The sequence below is a fragment of the Poecilia reticulata genome, linkage group LG3 (assembly GCF_000633615.1).
Source record: "Poecilia reticulata strain Guanapo linkage group LG3, Guppy_female_1.0+MT, whole genome shotgun sequence".
NCBI lineage: Eukaryota > Metazoa > Chordata > Actinopteri > Cyprinodontiformes > Poeciliidae > Poecilia > Poecilia reticulata.
This window is the reverse complement of record NC_024333.1, coordinates 34,834,724-34,852,874: the sequence shown is the minus strand read 5'-3', so window position 1 is coordinate 34,852,874 and position 18,151 is coordinate 34,834,724. Positions and strand designations below refer to the sequence as shown.

Below are 18,151 nucleotides of genomic sequence, written 5' to 3'. Positions count from 1 at the left end.
ATGAGCACTGGAATACACATCTTCAGAAATCACTGTCCTGAGTCACTGCTATCTTGTTATAAAGTTTCATCTTGATCTTACTGACCAGATGCTTCAAAGGCCTAATTACCGACAAAACAAGGTAAAATTAGGAAATTGTCGAATTTATCTATGATTGAGGTTTTGTGATTTTCATTAGCCAAATAAAAGATTATCAAATATCTCATAGCACATAAGAAATGACTATATCTGTTGACTCACGTTTAAGTAGTGAGACTTAAGATCATGCTTAAGCAGGTCTGAAACCCAAAGCCTTATCAGGTTTAATGACGCTCTAATGACTTGGAAAGCTGCCAAGCATATGCACCAAGTCATGAAACTTTCATGAAAGAAATTCATGCAAGCTGATGGGATGTTTTTATTTATAAATGAGGCAATATAATTGAGTAGGCAGTGAATATTAACTAAATAATATACAGAAAAATGCTCAGAAACTAAGAAATGTGTAATCTTACCATTCAAATGTGTTTTAAGCATTATGYAAAAACATAGTTTTTACTGTTTTCATATAGTTTCTACATTTTTCTGTAGAGTAAAACAGAATAATGAATTAAATCAGTTCCAGTTGGACGTTGTGACAACAGTTGCACAGAACCAAAACATAGATGTGTAATCTGAGATAAAGAACAAATTGTGAGACTGCAGATGTTTGTTTCCAGTCATGCARGTTGAAAATAAAGTTTTAGAATTAAAGAACTTCTCATCTATTACTTCTATTGCTTGCCTAAAAAAGGCAAATTTACACTGACCAGGAAATGAGGAGGACTAGACAGCAAAAGGTTTTCAGGCCACATAATTCTTAGTTTGAAGTATTATTATAGGACATTAACAGGAACTATGAACCACACCTGAAAATGTTTCCCCARGACTTCACTTGAAATTACAAKKTGAGCATATAAACACCGCTTGACAAACAGACCTGTGGGAAAATTTGATAGAGAGAAGCAAACTGTTTTAATATGCAKAAAAATATTAGTTGTGGAAAACTCTTTCYTCTGTACGCTCAACAAATTCTATTGCTGAATAATCTTTTTGCAATGTGCATTTTGTGTTAGTTTGAATATAAATTATGTACAACCATGGAGATCTTGCTCTAAACACTTTTGCAAGCTATTTGCTTTACCAACTTGCCATGGCATATGTTGTATTTTCTCAAATCACAGAACTTGTAGTTCTTATTTTAATGCTTTTTCAGGGTTGCACAGAGGCAACAACTGTATTTCCTTGAGTTCTTGTTTCTAGGGAAAAGAACTATRCTAACAGTCAATATTAAAAGTGGGTAAAACAATGGATGGACATAATAATTCCTATTCTATATGTMATATTTTTGTTTTCRCAACTAAACAGCAATAAATATTTTAGAAAAGATGAGTTTCTAAAAATGTATCTTTCCGGGTTTAACGGTGATAACAATAATTTAGTTCCCGTCTTTCTGGATTAAAAACTGGATTGCTATTTTGAAAACAGGATTGATACTTTGAAATGACCTCACTACAGATCTGATGTACACATGCGCAGTATCCTCTATGTTTTACTTACTTATGTGTGTCGTCATTTCTCAGATAAATGCAGGAGTCAAGTTGCCATAATGACACGCCTCATTTTGTAGAATTTATGATGGACTTTAGTGGCGTTTTTTTTTTTTTTTTCATTAGGGCCACACATTGCTGCAAAGTTCCTCTGGTACATAGAAGAAGCCAGCAGTCTAACGAGTCTCTTTAGATGCTACTTGAGTTGTTACTGACTTTCTTGTTTCCCCCAACATTACCTGTTGTAAGAAGGAATCTACACAGTGCACATAGGAAAACCCAAGTTTTACACCAGCCTTTAATAACATGAACAATTAAATTAATTGTGATACATTACTAAGACTAGCCAGGCAGTCCAAATTATTTAAAACTCATCTTATTTGCATTACATCCTATCGAGACATTGTGCGAATCCAAAGCACTTGACGAAAATACACATTATTAGCATACTAAAACAGTTACAGAGCACAGAAGGGAGATGAGGGAGGCAATGGTCAACACAGACCCACATAAAAACTGCAGTTTAAATTACTGTGCTGAATTTAAATTACCAGCATGATTGGCAACCTCAGCTAAGTCGGGTCATTTAACTTTATTCAAATAAGAGAACCTCAAAATATAGGWCCTTAAAACAAAACTTCATMTAATAATGTTTTACTTCGTCTCTATCTTTTAGTAAAAAGAAGTTGGTCTGACAGGGGGAAAAACAGCTTTAATGAAAATTGTACTAACATCCGTAATTACAAAAACAAAAGAATGAGATTGCTTTTTTTGATGTGCCTGTTAATGGTATTTCAAAAAAGAGCGGAAACAGTGAATGCTGTAGTTTATTAGGTCATATGCATATAGATGTTTACCATGTTTATGATTTTGTAGTTTCCCAAAGTTAACTGCCGTATTTTCCGCACTATAAGGCGCACCGGATTAAAAGGTGCATAGAATAGACGCTACAGTAGAGGCTGGAGTTACGTTATGCATCCACTAGATGGAGCTGCACTAAAGTGAATGTCAACAAAACAGTCCGACTCCCGTCGACGAGGAGAGCCTTCCGCGACTGGGCCGGGGCGTGGCCGGACGATGGTCACCCTTCACAAACATGCTGTGCGCGTTCGCGCACAGCATGTTTGTGAAGAACGTGGTGCTAAATGACCTGCAGACGACCTGATTATCAGGTCGGTAGGWAGATAGGTCAGTCAAACTTTATTAACAAACCAGCTTTCTGACAACTATCCCAGCATGCACCGAGCGCTTCTTCTACGGGTGAAAATGAAGTCGGCGGCTGYTTACCGTAGTTGCTAGACCTGTTGTGGCTCAATATTGGTCCATAGATAAGGCGCACCAGATTATAAGACGCACTGTCGGCTTTTGAGGAAATTGAAGGTTTTTAGGTGCGCTTTATAGTGCGGAAAATACGGTAATGCAGCATACCTAAAAATAGGGCACAAATAAAATCTGCTAATGACAAAAACATAAATAGATATAAATAAATGAAATGTCTGAGTGCAAAAAGTTTGATGAGGTGCAAGTTTTGAAAGAGCAACACACACTTCAGAAAACAGGTGCTTAATTCTAGCCAATGGTGTGCAAACCAGGCAAGGTGCTGGGGTAACAGGTCAACAGGGAGAACAATGCTGGAGAGGCTGTRTGAAAACAGGCTGAAACTGGTCTAGAATCAATTTTCATCATCTCTGCTGCAGCTGCTGCCTGGTTAGGTGATTTAAGGATGGAGAGAACCGTGTTGGCATCAAGCACCAGTCAGATGAGCKCCAGTCAGATGTGAGGAAAGCTTAAGGATGTTGCTCTGTGTCCAGAGGGCTGTTCCAGGGCAGGATCTTACCTCTGCAGATGGTGCCGTTCCCCACATAGCCTGGCTTGCAGGTACACAGGTGTCCTCTGATGGTGTTGGTGCAGATGGCATTCTCATCACACAAGCTTTGGCCACTGGCACACTCATCATGCTCTGCGGGAGACGGAAAGAGAAAGTCTGCCATCATAATGGTCCAGTACATCTGTATTTTTGTTGTGTTAAAGATGGAAAAGTCATTTTCTCTTTTTTTTCCAAGAGGCAATAGAAAGTCAGCTATGAGAGGACGTTCAGCAGCAATCTGAATAGAAAAGCTGTGATTATTTAGCTAAATAAAACTGAAGCCAAGATTCTATCGTGTCAACAACCCGCTCTTTGAACAACTATGTTTACAATCAACCTTCATGCTTGYCATTCCCACAGTGGATTACAAGTGTGCTGAGTCATGACAGTGAGTGGTCCACAAATAACCCCAATTAACAATAGATGCATAAAAAACAACAGCTGATGAATGCCAGGTGTGCAGGCTGACTGCTTCGAATCAGAGTCACTTAGGCCAGTTTTTAGATGCAGAAACCACAAGGAGCCACAGGGACACAAAATACTGGAAATAGGTTAAAGTATCTCAAGTCAACAAAGCAACTGAACTTTTGTTTGCACATTTCTTTAAAGATGTTCAAAAAATGTCTTACACTGAAAGAAAATGTTTTATTTTACATAATTGCTTTTTAAGGAAAAATTGCTTTTTAAGGAAATATTTAATAACCAAAATAATATTTGTGTTGTTTTTTTAAAAAACACATTGTAACCTTGTGTGCTCTTGTTTAGACTTCAGTGATTGTCCCATTTTTCAGCCAGTTTCTAACAAAAAAAGCTACCTTTGCATTTCCTGCAATGTATTTTTCTCATATTCAATCTTTTTCCGATTGTTTGGCAAAATGAACTACGTTTCTTACATTGCAGTTAAGAGTGTCAAAAAAGTTCAAGCTTTCAAGGTTGTTGTCAGAACATGGGATTGTTGCCAGACAAAAAAACTGGAGATTCTTGTTGATGTTTYCACATACAAATCAAAATCTAAACTTTAATCTAGACTCTAAAGCAATGTCCAGGGATTACACCATTCAGATTCAATTTGTATTAAACAAAGGAACAAGGTTAGTTATAACATTTGAGAATAAACCCCAGAACAAAAATGTATGATGTTTTTGTGGATTTCCATTGAGTATGTAGGGATGGGATTATACAACTTGTTCAGTTTTACAAGGTAGACAAAATGCACAACACAAAAACCAATGTATGTGACATTTTAAAAACCTGCCATGCTGTAATAAATAAACAGGGAAGGACAATGCAGGTGAGAACATGAAATTTAAAAAGAACAAACTGCAATACTGCAAAACAAGCTGACMGAGGAAAAGCAGCATCTACCATATCTTCTGTTCAAATTCATATTATGTCTTTGTGGCCTTCACATATTTATTGGTTAAGGCTTTTTTCCCCATCTTGCTTTTATCCACTACTTTCCTCCATCCAACATAACACTATACATGGCATATGCTGAAAATAAAAGAAAGCGAGCTTTAAAAATAGCCTCAAACAACAGCAGATAGATACATACACACAAAAACTATGTCATAAAAAAACATAATGAAATAAGATTTATCTTCACAATTACACTTTTTTACATTTCCACTCCTTTAGACCTTTTGTCTGTGTAGTAAATGATAATATATGGTCATGCATTATTCACCATTAGCTTGTTTGGTGTGACTTTTTTCAAAATGTCTGGAGGTTACAAAACCAGGAACCGAATAATTAAAGCAGGTTTAAATACCAGGTTCAGTAAAGCACATACTGTTCAAACTGGTCCCACAGTGACTGGGACTAGATGAACATTAATCTTAATTGGACTGACCAGCAGGTTGAGGGAGATAATCGTCTCTGTTTTCAGTAGAACTGGAATGCAATGATCTGCACTGAATGATGAAAGGTGTGAAGTCTATCTGATCTAAAAAGACGGATAAATAGCACCTATTAAAAAGAAAATTACCATTAATTAATGTTTTTGAATTCATCTTAGCTTTTGAGTATCAGAACCACAAAATTCCACCTATTTTTACTCAAACACAAATCATCTAGAGTCCAAATAAGAAAACAATCAACTCCAAAATGAGAGAAACTCTGGACCTGTGCAAAACCTTATATGTTTTGCATCGACAGCGATTTGCAGATTAATTTTCAACAAAAATCAAACTATTTTGTCAATTTATAGATCATTTTACAGTTTTAGTTTATCACTGAGCAGAAAAAATAAAATAAAATAAGACATAAAAAGTTAGTTTTAATATAATTTTTTGCAGCCCCTCACTGTCCACAAAAAGTTTGGACACAACTGGAATAGATGATATCGAAGAGGCAGAGGAAGTTCTCCTTCAGAAATCCTAACAGACGGTGGTTTATGACATCCTGGATTTTGTTCATAAAATTGATTACAGTCACTCCTAGGAACGTTAAATTGCAGGCTCTCATGCACAAGTCCTTCATAATGAAATCTCCAGTGATCAGCCCTGATGGTTGTGTGAGCTGAGAGAGGGGAGAGACTGGATCTAAGATGCGGCTGGAGGTGAAGGGCCACTTGACATGGGTTCTCATTGGGAACTAGGAGAGTGGTGGGACTTAAGCCGGCGATTTTCTAAGCGGAATATTGGCACCTAGTCAGCAGGTTTACAACAAGCACTGTAAAAAAAACAAAACCTCTCCCTTAAGGATGTATGCGTAAATCCTGTAAACAAGTGTAAAAAACCTCTATATCCTGTTTCAACTGGTTATAAAATACTTTGTTTCTTGTTTAAACTGATAAACTGTGTGCAAAATCTATTTAAGTCAGTTGGATCTTCTCTGCTTTGCTTGTTGTGATTTAGTTACTGATACCATCTAAAATAACATTTTTTAAAACCAGCTTAAATCTTTGAATCTGAAAGATTTTRACTTCACCACATTTCAGAACTCTGAGCTTCTCTTTATGAATTGTAGAATCCAACAGTCTTTGCAATTATGTTTTTTTTGTCACTATGACTTCCCCTTCCAATAATTATGAAAAGAAGAAAAGCAAGATTAAAAGATTATTGAGTGTCATTCATTTTCTAATCAAGCTTATGCTCAGTCTCGTGGTATAAATCCGGTACACTTATTCCCGGCACAGTTCAGACTTTTGCACCCTTAAAAAAAATCACCTTTGATCCTTTGTTCAGCTAGAAGCAAGATTATTGAAAAGAAAGTTTTTGTTCCATGAATCATCATACAAAGTAATTTAACAGTTATGTGAAGCGTTTGTATTTTAATATCACTTTTTTTTTCTTGCTTTTAGCATAACATATAACATCATGGAATCATCTAATAAAGCTTTCTGAGCCAACCTCAGTCTACGTCTACACAGATTGTTGAGTAAAACGTCTGGCTCCTAAAACAGAATCCTTAGACAAGCACAAAATAATAATTACACATCTGCATTTAAACAAAATGAGGTTATTGATGTACAGTGCAGGAAATCAATGTTCAATTAGAACCAAACATGATTTTACACAATGATTAGTGATATGCTAAAGAGATCATTTTTACAACATGGCTCAATAGTTTATGTATCTTCTGTAACATAAAAACAAGTGAATGTCAGGACGTTGCCTACAGCTGAGTACACTTACAATTCAGACATGCGCACACGTGCATGCACACGCACACAGGCACACACACGCACACACACACACATGCACACACACTTCATCAATGTACAAAAGCTAGGTGGGAGTCATGACTAATGTATTCTGCTTAATTAATGAGTGGTGCTCATGAAGCCCTGCAGCGACCAGGAGAAATGATTTTGCCTTCATCATCCCATGGATTTCTTCCACATGCTGAACTATAAAGTAGAGGTAGGAAGTGAAGCGGAGTTTATGAGATTTAAATTGTGATGTAACATGGTTAAATATTTAGTAGGTTAATGTTGAGAGCTGATAAAGTGGGCAGCAACGTAAAACACTGAAATACTCATATGTTGTTTAGTGTCGGCTGAGTGAGTTGAAGTTACTTCTGTACACCAACAGATGGACAGACTGAATTAATGTGTAAAAAAAAAATAATACACAAACACAAGCCAGATATTATGAGCGGGAAACAAATTAGTACACATTGTACCTTGTAAAAGTATTTATACTTTTGACTTATTTTGTCATATCCTCCTGACAACCAGGAAAAAAAATATTCTCCAATCACCATTTTTTTTTTAATCCCACAGTCTTTGTAAGGTAATTAGAATACTGAAAACATTTTTTTGGGAAAAAAGTTTTTCTTTTTGAAGTATGATGTGTCCACTACAGAGGACACTTTTTCAACTTTTAAATACTACAACAAAATACAGTCAAAATAATCAACAGAATGTTTTAATATGCTGCTAAAAGACATGTTTATAATATTCCAACAACATTTTAAACCAAAATTTGCACAATAAAAAGTTGTATGCACTTACTTTGTCTCTTCCCATAAAATGTGTTATTACTGATAAACACCATTTTTATGAATTTGAAAAAGGTGCATACAAAAGTCCCACCCCTTCACATGTGGTGTCATTAAAAAGCCCTAAATGTCCTCTGTAGATACCAAAAGGAATTAATTCAGTAGAATGCAGGGGGTTGGAGATATTCAAGTTTAGAAATGTCCTCTACAGAGGACAAAAATGAACTACTGGTAGCCAGGAGGATTTATAACTCCCATAAATTTCAGTGTGGTTTGCTGGAAATTATATTTCAGACCAACACCATTTCACAAGCTTGATTGACAGCACTAAGACCCTCCTCCTGGCTCTGATTGGTTGTTTCTGACAGAGCTGTGCATTTCTCCAGATAACGCTGGGAGAAAGCAGAGGAGCTTGATTTTTCCACAGATTATCTGTCTCCTACTAGACTGCTAGACTGTAGTGACAGCTAACATATTGTCACCTTCCTAAAGTAATGGCCCAAGTCATTTTTTGGGAAAAGTTTTTGTTTTTTACAAAAATCACTTTTGCTAAAAAAAATGACTTGGACCATTATTTTAGGAAGGTGACAATGGAAAATAATGACATGGCTCACAATAACCAGACTCCTTATACCCAACACTAGGTTGGTATAACAATTTCTGATTGAGAAAAAGAAAAACACACTTAAATGGCTAAGTATGTAACTTTTTTAAATGAAAACAACATTTTAAGTATATTTTCATATTTTTCTTTGTGTTGTCCTGAAAGGTACGACTAAGATGATTTTGTGTTCTAAAGTGGATCTAGTCAGAATGAAAAACAGTTCAAATCATTTAAATGCATTAATACAGACGTTTGATAAATAATAAACTATATTCTAGCACAGTTCATCACTCACCTAAAGACCACGCTGTGATAGCTGTCCATCATACCTGCAGGAGAACTAAAAAATTAATTACCGCTGCCACCGAATTATTAATGGGATATTTTACCCATTACTGGTTGGGAAGATCTAATAGACTATTCAAGTGAGTGTTTTTCCCCCATAACATAGTAAATCCGAACAATAAATGATAATGTCAGTGAGAAATGATTACATTGCCAGTGGTTACCTTAGCGATTCTTTGCGAGATAACAACCGCCTAATATGAGTGCGCTGCCCGTCTCTGTCAGATTTTTTTTTTTCCTAATTAGTGATGATTATGTAGTGATGTAGAGTCAAGTCTGGACATGTTGAGGTGACCCCTGAAGCGCTGAGCTAATGATGCATAATAACGGATCATCATCATCAGGACCACGGACAGCGCCCAGTGCGCTCTCAGCCTTCTGCATCATGGATGCCTGGAAGAACATGAAATATAAGAAGGATTGGCAGGTTTACTAATTTTATTTTCCAATTAGAAAAAAAGCTCAGAATGAAAAGGTACTGATGGAGCTGCATGTCTTACGTTAGACAAGTCACTGTTCCCTGAAGCACAAGTAGATTGGTGAGATTTTGAGCTCTTGTGAACCATCAATACTAATGATAACCTTCTCCATTTTACAATTTTAAGGCTAAAATATTGAGTTACTAAAATATATGCAAGCATCGAACACAGAATATTGTTTTTAATCTCACTTACAAAATGCTTAACTTTGCTTTTCACAAAATTGTGACCTGATGTGTGAACAAGTTGCTATTCTAATCTAAAGGTTACAATTGATAAAGTTTGAGATTCACTGCAATTTAGGCTAAATGTCAGCAAATATAATAACAAAAGCCTAACTGTGTGAGGCTTTGAGAGCTCTGAGCATGCTTGTTATAGCAGACTAAAAAAGAAACGTTGCTTTGTCTTACAAAACACCTTGGTTTGGTAGTTGTGGGTATTTGCAAAATACATTTTACCACACTATGTCCTATGAAACTGGTTCAAACTGAATCAAAATAAAATATAAAAAAACAACTGAATTTGTGAAAATGGCAAAGCAATCAAACACTTGTTTTTCGAGTGTCACTAATACTGTCACAGATCCCTATTATGAGACACAGCAGGGAGTCTGGTCTGACTTCTGAGGAACATCCTCTTCTAAAACATCACAGAATCAGCCGGTGATTCTGCAGTTTACTAGTGCAATGAATGCCCTTTCCTGTTGTTTCTTTTTACATTTATACATTAAAAATTAGTTTAGATAAATTCAATTCATATAAATTTTGTTTCTTCTAGCCTTCATAATTACAAATATAATCCAAATTATTTAGCAAAGTAAAACAAACATAAAATCATTTACATAATAAGTCACACAATAAGACAATGCAAAATGACATAGTACAAAGAAATTAGAAACCTGAGAATACAGATAAAAGATGATCTGTAAAGTAAGAGAAACAGATAAATAGCATTAAATATTAAAATAGCACTACATGAGGCAGATTTTGTCTAAAAAATAGTTTTGATCAAATGTAAGCTAAATGAAGACACACCTTATCTTTATTTAGCTCTTTCATGCAGCTGGTCACCTTTGTATGAAATACTCTGTTTTATTTTCAGTTCATATATTAATCATCAAGATAATCAGTTCAACGTTAGATATGTATTAATAAAAACCCTCTTTCCTATGGTGTTGTTAACAAGCTACTAAAATTGACATTTTAATGAATTGCATTGCCATTATCAAACTTATAACTCTGTTTTTCAAAAGACACATTTGAACTGAGCCCAGCTCTGCCTGGTAGTGAATGAAACATGTAAAAACATATAAATTAAAGACAACCCTCAGCTTCTCTATGCAGAAAGTCACTATAATATTTACCCTTAAAGTTAAGAGCTTGCTCTCTATAGCCAAAATAACAGCACAGCTATTTTGTCTTCAAAGGATATGCGTGTAGGTTTTGTAAGCAGACATGTTTACACTTAACTTACAGGGTGCACTATAAAATCCTGGTACTGACTTTTAGAGCTCTTCATGGACAGACGCCAGACTACATTAAGAACCTCATACAGCCTTATGTTTCAACTAGGAGCCTCAGGTCGTCGAATCTGAACTTGTTGATGGTTCCTCGGACCTTTCTTAAGACTCGTGGAGACAGATCTTTTAAAGCWGTGGCGCCYCGMCTATGGAATGAGCTACCTTGCACCATTCGATCTCTACATTGCATAGACACTTTCARGAAACAACTTAAGACCCACTTTTTTAATCTTGCTTTTTAGTGTACTACTGTGTTTTATTGTTTGTATGTTGTTTTTAATTTGTTTTATTTTTTATACTTTGTGCAGCACTTTGTGATCCTGGTCTGTGAAAAGTGCTATAGAAATAAAGCTTACTTACTTACTTACTTACACTGAGTTTTACTAATGAGGAACACCAATGTATTAGTGCTTTAAGTGTGTTTGCATTTCAAAATGTACTCTAAAGTGCAATTTTTTATTAAAACTTTTTAAACTTTTCAACTTGATTCAGGCTTGGTTCGCTTTGCGAACTTTAAATGTCTTGCATACTTTAAATGCAAGACATTTAAAGTATGAAACCATTCTGACTTGGGTCATGACAGAAACTACAGCCTGGAGAGGATTTTGAAAAGGAACGTATTCAAAAGAAATCTACCCTTGACTTCTTAACAAAAACTCAGTTCAAGCGTAACATTTTAAAATTAATAATGTTTTACCCACAATTCCCAGTCATGTAAAGTAACAAGATTTATCAACTCACAAAACCTTTTTGGTATCATAATAGTTTATTTTAAAATGATATAAAACAATGTTTACCTTCAACTGGACCAGCTTATTATAAATTCTGTAATTTCATGTCCAGTGATGATGATGATGATGTGATCACAACATATTATTATATGCTTAAGTTTATGCCATGTTATAGATAAAATTATTACAGTAAACAGTTTATTTTTTAAATATATTTTTTTTGTTGAATCTTTCATTAATTCTGTGTGCATCAGGGGATATTCGACTTAAACCAATACCTCATGATTCCTCTTCCCTACGTGTAATAAATTCTTCAAACGTCTCCTCATCTCTCAAGCTTCCAACATTGCCTCATTCAATAATGTCAAGCAGAACACTTCAGTCACGTGAAATTTAATGACCTGTGACAAGCTCATAAAAAAGAACAGAGCACGGCAGAAATTACAAGGTTTAATCCCCCTCTGCCTCCCCAACCTCTTCTCCTTTTTTTGTCCTACATAAAGTCATTGTGTTCACTACTCCCAGCCTTGCTGCTCACCTCAACATGGGGTGAACCAGCTGAGATATGTCCTGTGCCACAGGGCAAAATATATTGAATGCTTGTCATAGCATTCAGCTCAAAGGACATAGGTTCCTATTAAATTAGTTGGGGGACATTTCTAAATTCCCAGCTGTAATATACCTGGGGCTTAAGAGAATGCTTTCTCTTGACCCACCGGTCAATTAATACCACTTTTTCTATGTACCACTGCATGAAGCACATAGCTCCATTTTTAAAAGTCAAAGACATTGTAAATACACAAAATAGCTTGTACTGAATATGGTAAATGGATTTAAATTATGTAAATTGGTCAGCTTACACTCCCTTTGTGTTAAATGTACATTTTTATTTTATTTTTGGTTTTTACAAAACCGTTCCAACACCGTTCGATCATTAACACAATCAATGATGTATGCAAATCTGCATGTATCTCACACTTCAGTGCTGAGCAACTTTTTCAAAAACTAAACTTCTGACCTTAATCAGACGTTGTAATTGCTGCTCCAGTTCTGACAAGCAGTTTGGATTTAAGATGAAAAAAAAGTAAAATAAATCACGTCTTCAGTTTACTAATCTTTTCCTAAAATCTTTTTCAGAAAATTATGTTGCTTTGCAGTTACCTGTTTGTGTCTGTCTGTTTAATGCTTCAGAAATATACACAGCAGTACAAGAGATTTAACACTTTCCCATGTGTTCAAAAATGACAAAAGGTAAATTCAGTCTTTGAAACTCAAAATATGTTGTCCTTGTATATAGCAATTTGGAAATAGCAATGGTGATAGCATTTTCCCTATATTTCAACAATAAACATCATCAAAATAAATTGAGAAACTTGAGAAAACAAATTGAGAACATGTTTCTTTTTTTATTTCTAAGTCATGTAAGGGAAGAAAAAAGCAAAAAGACCAATTAAAGTTGTTTCTCAGGTTAAAATGTTGAAGATAATGTAGAAATTATTGAGCAACTTTAGCCATCTTCTTTTTTTTTGAAATCTAGAAAATCCTATAATAATAATGCTGCTGCATGAATGTGCAGGAAATGTTTAAAATGTCATGAAAGCAACTTTAAGCATATGTTTTTATTTGTCTTGTTAAGCACATATTTATCAAAACTTAACAGTGCCTCCTGATATATTGACGCAAGAAAATGAAAAAAGTTGACGAGAGAAAAAAGAAATTGCACCAACACTGAACGTGTTGGAACTGACATGAAGCACTAATGGCCTCACACTTAAAGCACAAGTGGCTGTCATTATGACACTAATATATTCACTTTACATTGTGAGCAGATCTTTCAGCAACATTTGGTTTGCCTCAGTTCACATTCTCCCTATGTGAGAATGTGTCAAACAGGCTTATAGAAATGCATTTAAAATCCAATGAGATATACGGTTCAAGGCAATAAAAATGCAAAAGCATCAGATTATATTAATGGAAGCATGTAGCTTTAATATGCTCTGTCAGGAAACATGCAGCCCTTTAATAGCCACAGAGCTCTATTATCATTCCACAGGACTCAATCTGTATTCAGCCAAGGGAACTAGTGAGGAGACGACGGTTAGAGGGAAGCAGACTTAAGTGAGGACAAACATCACTCTAGATGGTTGCACAGTTTCCTGATGAACAGAAAGAAACATTCCCTACATCAAACCTTTAAGGGGAGGCTAAATATAAACACCCACATCTCAGAGGCAATTACAAATAGATGAAAGAGAGGACCAAGACAAACTTATCTGAGTTCTTTCCCTCCCCTCCCAAAACTGCGTTTGATGGGATTATTAAATTGGCTGCTGTCAAGTCTGTTTAACGGCATGGTCTCTATTTTTCAGCAGCTAATGTATACGGAGAGGGCTGCCAGACTTTTCACACTAAACTTCCACAATGATTAAACATTTGAAGCAGAATTTCGTTACATTTTCTCAAAACATCTAATGTATTTTGGATGATACGACGCAGTCATTTCTAGTTCTTGTAAGTGATGCATGGAACTATKTGCAGCTTCTTTAGGACATTTTGCTAACAGAATCTATGATGAGTATCGTGGAAAAGGTAAAAATAAATAAATAAGAAAAAAAATCACTGAATTTACGCATTGCCTGTTCAGATTCATGGAAGAAGGGTGAGGCAGTGACAAGCTGTGCATTTATTTAAACTGTGCATAAACAAATAAAACGATGAATAAATGAGCTTTGCATCAGCTGGTGTTATGTCGTTTACACTGACATTTGCAGGCAGTTGGTGTATTCCTGTTACTGTCTTTCTTTATACAGATATACATGTTTGCACATGTACTACACATGTTGACATTCCACAGTTTTTCTACTATATTTAATGAATCTTTGTGGCCTATTTAGGCTTTCTGGCCAGTCACAAATCCACAAAACACAACGGCACACAAATCGGACCAACCAAGGACAACTCCTCTACGTGGAGATCATTTCCATTCAAGTAGATAGACTTTTAAATGTACAGAATTGACGATAACATAAGTTTCAAAGGTCAAATTTCACAATAAATCTTCTATTTTTGTTTTATATATTTCTTTTTCCAACTCCAGAGGAGTTAGTGCCTCACCAGTCATGAAACCTGCAAGAGCCAAAAGACCTACAGCTGGAAAACAGGCCCAAATCATCCACCCTCGTCCAACATGCTCGACAGTTGGTGTGAGATGTTTGCTCTGATAAACTGTTCCACATCAGGCCAAACCTCTTCACTGCCTTAGCAGCCTTCCCAGATAATCTGTGAAAACCTCCTTTACCTCCCCCCAGTGCCCCTATTGTCATCTGCAGAAATACACAGCTTGGTCAGAAACACCCAATCAGACACAGGAGGAAGGTCTAACAAATATGCAAACATTTTATTATTTAAAACTTACATACTTCCAATTTAAGGTTAGAATGTAAGACACATTTTTTACGATCTGATAAGTTTCAGATCATTTTAATTAAGTCCTAATTAGTAAAACGTTGGACGTTGTACTCTTTTTAACATGAATTAAATTTTAATGTATAGTGCTGATTTCCAGAATAACCTGGAGCAATGAAATTATTTTACAATGAAAATATTTAATCTCATTTTGTAGCAGCAAAGTCCATTTAATGCTCATTGTAATTTAAATTCAAAACATTGCTGAAGTATAAAATTAACATTTCATGAAATATGTATTTTTTCCAGATTTGTTCATGTGTAAGTGTTGAATCTCTTACCAGATTTGATTTCTGGTAATATTCAAACTCTGCATGACACTGATTTCAGTTTGCTGTAACAATTTGGACACAGACAGAGAATCACTGAAAACATTGGAGTTATTGACCATCAACTGCATCATTCTGGTTAAGTGTCTCTGCTGGTGTTATTTTTATTTGCGCAGTCAACTGTTTATCACAAATGCCTCTAGAGAGTGGAATATGAGGAATAACATATTTATAAACATAAACATCTTCAGTCTGAATATCTAAAAATGAAACAGAAAGCTGTTGTCTCCTGGGTTATGCACCTAATTATTAATGCTGTCAATCTATGTTGCTTGAATGGTTGGATGGAGCGGATCGGATAAAGTATTTTTTTAATACAGCAGCAGCGAGACATAATGGTGATTATTATGAAAACTCCTACGGAGAGTAAATCATTAACAGATGTATCATAATAGAGTTTAAATAGGCTCTCCTGTTGTTTTGGTCTTATTTGGGAATAAAATCTGTCGGTTTCTAAAAGTATCTGTAGCTAATTATAGAAACTGAGGGTCACCTGGATCAATTTACCTTTTTGTATCATATGTATTGTTGAAATGAGCAGAAAACAGCCGTGCTTTTTCCCTTCTACTGATTAAAACAGACTTCTTGAATAGTAAAGTCCTGAATGGATTAGTATTGCATTGGGGGCAAAAAGATCACAAAGGTTTATGCCTTTAAACCTTTCAAAATGTACTTTACACTATAACGCTTCAAATCTAACTTGTCTTATTTGTATTCATATCTGCATCATGCTGTAAAATATACGGTTTCATTCTTATTCATCATGCAGTGGAAGATGAATGTATGGAATCAGAAGCCAGTTTTATGCCCTGAGCACCATAAGTGCTGCATCAGGTGTTAGGAAAAATGCAAAGGAAAAATCATCACAGTCCTAACAACATTGCTTGACTGACAGGTAATCATATTTAATTTAGAATGGCAAAATTGCCGAAGCGATGGAAAAATAATATGAATCTTGTACAGATAATCACCCACACAAGTAAAGAAATGCATATGCCTAGTACATGTGGGCTGCAGAAAAGCCATTCCAGGAGAACTGGAGGCCATATTTAAGATTTAAAAGCTTGAGATATGGAGCTTCACTTTTCCGCCACCTCTTTTCTTTCTTACCCTGGAGCAACTTGGTCACTTCGATAGAAGGGGAATGAAGTGGAAACACAATTACTACAACCTCTGATTCTCTACAGAGCTTTGTCTGCTTAAAGGAGAGGGAGACATGCAAAAGGGACAAATCAGATTAAAAGTGCTGAAAGACTAAGAAGATGCATGCTGTAAAAAAACAGTGCAGTGGCTTTGAACCCTCTGGGAAAGGAGTGGTGTAAGCAAAGTTTTGGGGTGAATGAACTTAACTGATGCACTGGTGTCTGTGGAGACACAAACACGGTGCATTTACAGATTTACAGGCCTGAAGCAAAGAGGCAGGAACAAACACACAACGACCATCTGCAACATAAAAACACTTTTTACTGCAGTCTCCGTTTTATCTCAGCTGAAAGTCATTTAGATGTACTCTAAAGGACTTTGTAAATTATTTGTAAAGAGCTGTTTAAAGTTGTGGTATGTAACTTTTATAAAATAAATAAATAAATAAATCAAGTATGAGACAGATAAACTGTGAAAACAAATTGAGCTGCTCTGCCTTCTTCCAGTGCTGACTAGAAACAATCAATCAGAGCCAGGAAGGGGGTCTTAGTGCTGTCAATCAAGCCCATGCATGTGCCACTCACACCTTGCTTTCTGCTTTGATACAACTTCTCCCCATCAGTTAAGCCTGTGGTGAATGCTATAGCACAGAGGTTCCCAAACTGTGGGGCGCGCCCCTTAGGGGGGGCACCGTGCAATTGCAGGGGGTGGGGGAGAAGCTGACTGGATGAAAAAAAAAACATGAATGCTGTATGCGCTGGGTTTTTACCTTAGAATGGCCAACTCTGTTATTCCTCTGTCAATTTGATACACTAGGGGCTACATTTCCCATATATGTGTCCTCTGTCACTTTTATCAGCAGTTAAAACTGTTTAATCCGTTGTTAACATGTCATAACCTGTTTTTCCAAGCCGCCTTTAAACGCAACATGAGCGCTACGACGCTCGCGCTCATGGCAGCAAACCAGCAAAACGCAAAGAGCGTTTCACAGTTTTTCCCCAAACTAACCGACTGAGTTGAGTGAAGCTGTTGGATGCAGGCAAAGTTACCTAAAAGATGACTAGCTAGCTTATGTCAACACATCACCTTAAGTTTAACAAGTAGCCTGTTTAACAAGTAACAAGTAGCCTGTAGGATACCGATGTTCATTAATTTTGCATCCCCAAAAAGTTAGACAGGGAGTCTCTAAGAATCCTCTTCTCTCCCCCACCGACGACAGTGGATTAACGGTTTTCCTGTAACTGCAACTTACACATTTACACCAGGATGACTGACAGCACTAAAACGCTTCTCCAGGCTCTGATTGGTTATTTCTGGTCAGGCGTTGTGCTAGTTTTAGCTAATCATATTCTTAGCAAATGCAGAAAAACCTAAAAGTTATACTGCAACTTTAAAGCAACGCAGACATTTTCAATATTTCAAAGGAAAACATTGAACATTGCATTTCACTTTATGTTTCTTGCCACTTCAATTTAAGGTTGTTGTGCTAGATGAGCCTCCAATGCAAAGATTTAAAAAGGATGACCTCAACATTTTACCTGCTTTTCATGTGAACATCTTACATTACATCCTACATATTTGGTGTAAATAAATAAAACTTTGGTTTAAAACATCTCTGCATCTGTCTTCTTTAATCCAGTGCCAATATTTCCATC

General features: G+C 35.9%; 1 protein-coding gene across 1 annotated transcript in view; it reads right to left on the bottom strand.

Annotated features, from left to right (window-relative positions):
- LOC103462905 (protein kinase C-binding protein NELL1) overlaps window positions 1–18,151 on the bottom strand; it is a 236,769-nt gene that overhangs the window by 52,372 nt on the left and 166,246 nt on the right. Inside the window, exon 15 of the mRNA XM_008405946.2 lies at window positions 3,406–3,528. Coding sequence (XP_008404168.1) covers window positions 3,406–3,528 — 123 coding nt within the window. The remainder of the gene's footprint in view (window positions 1–3,405; window positions 3,529–18,151) is intronic.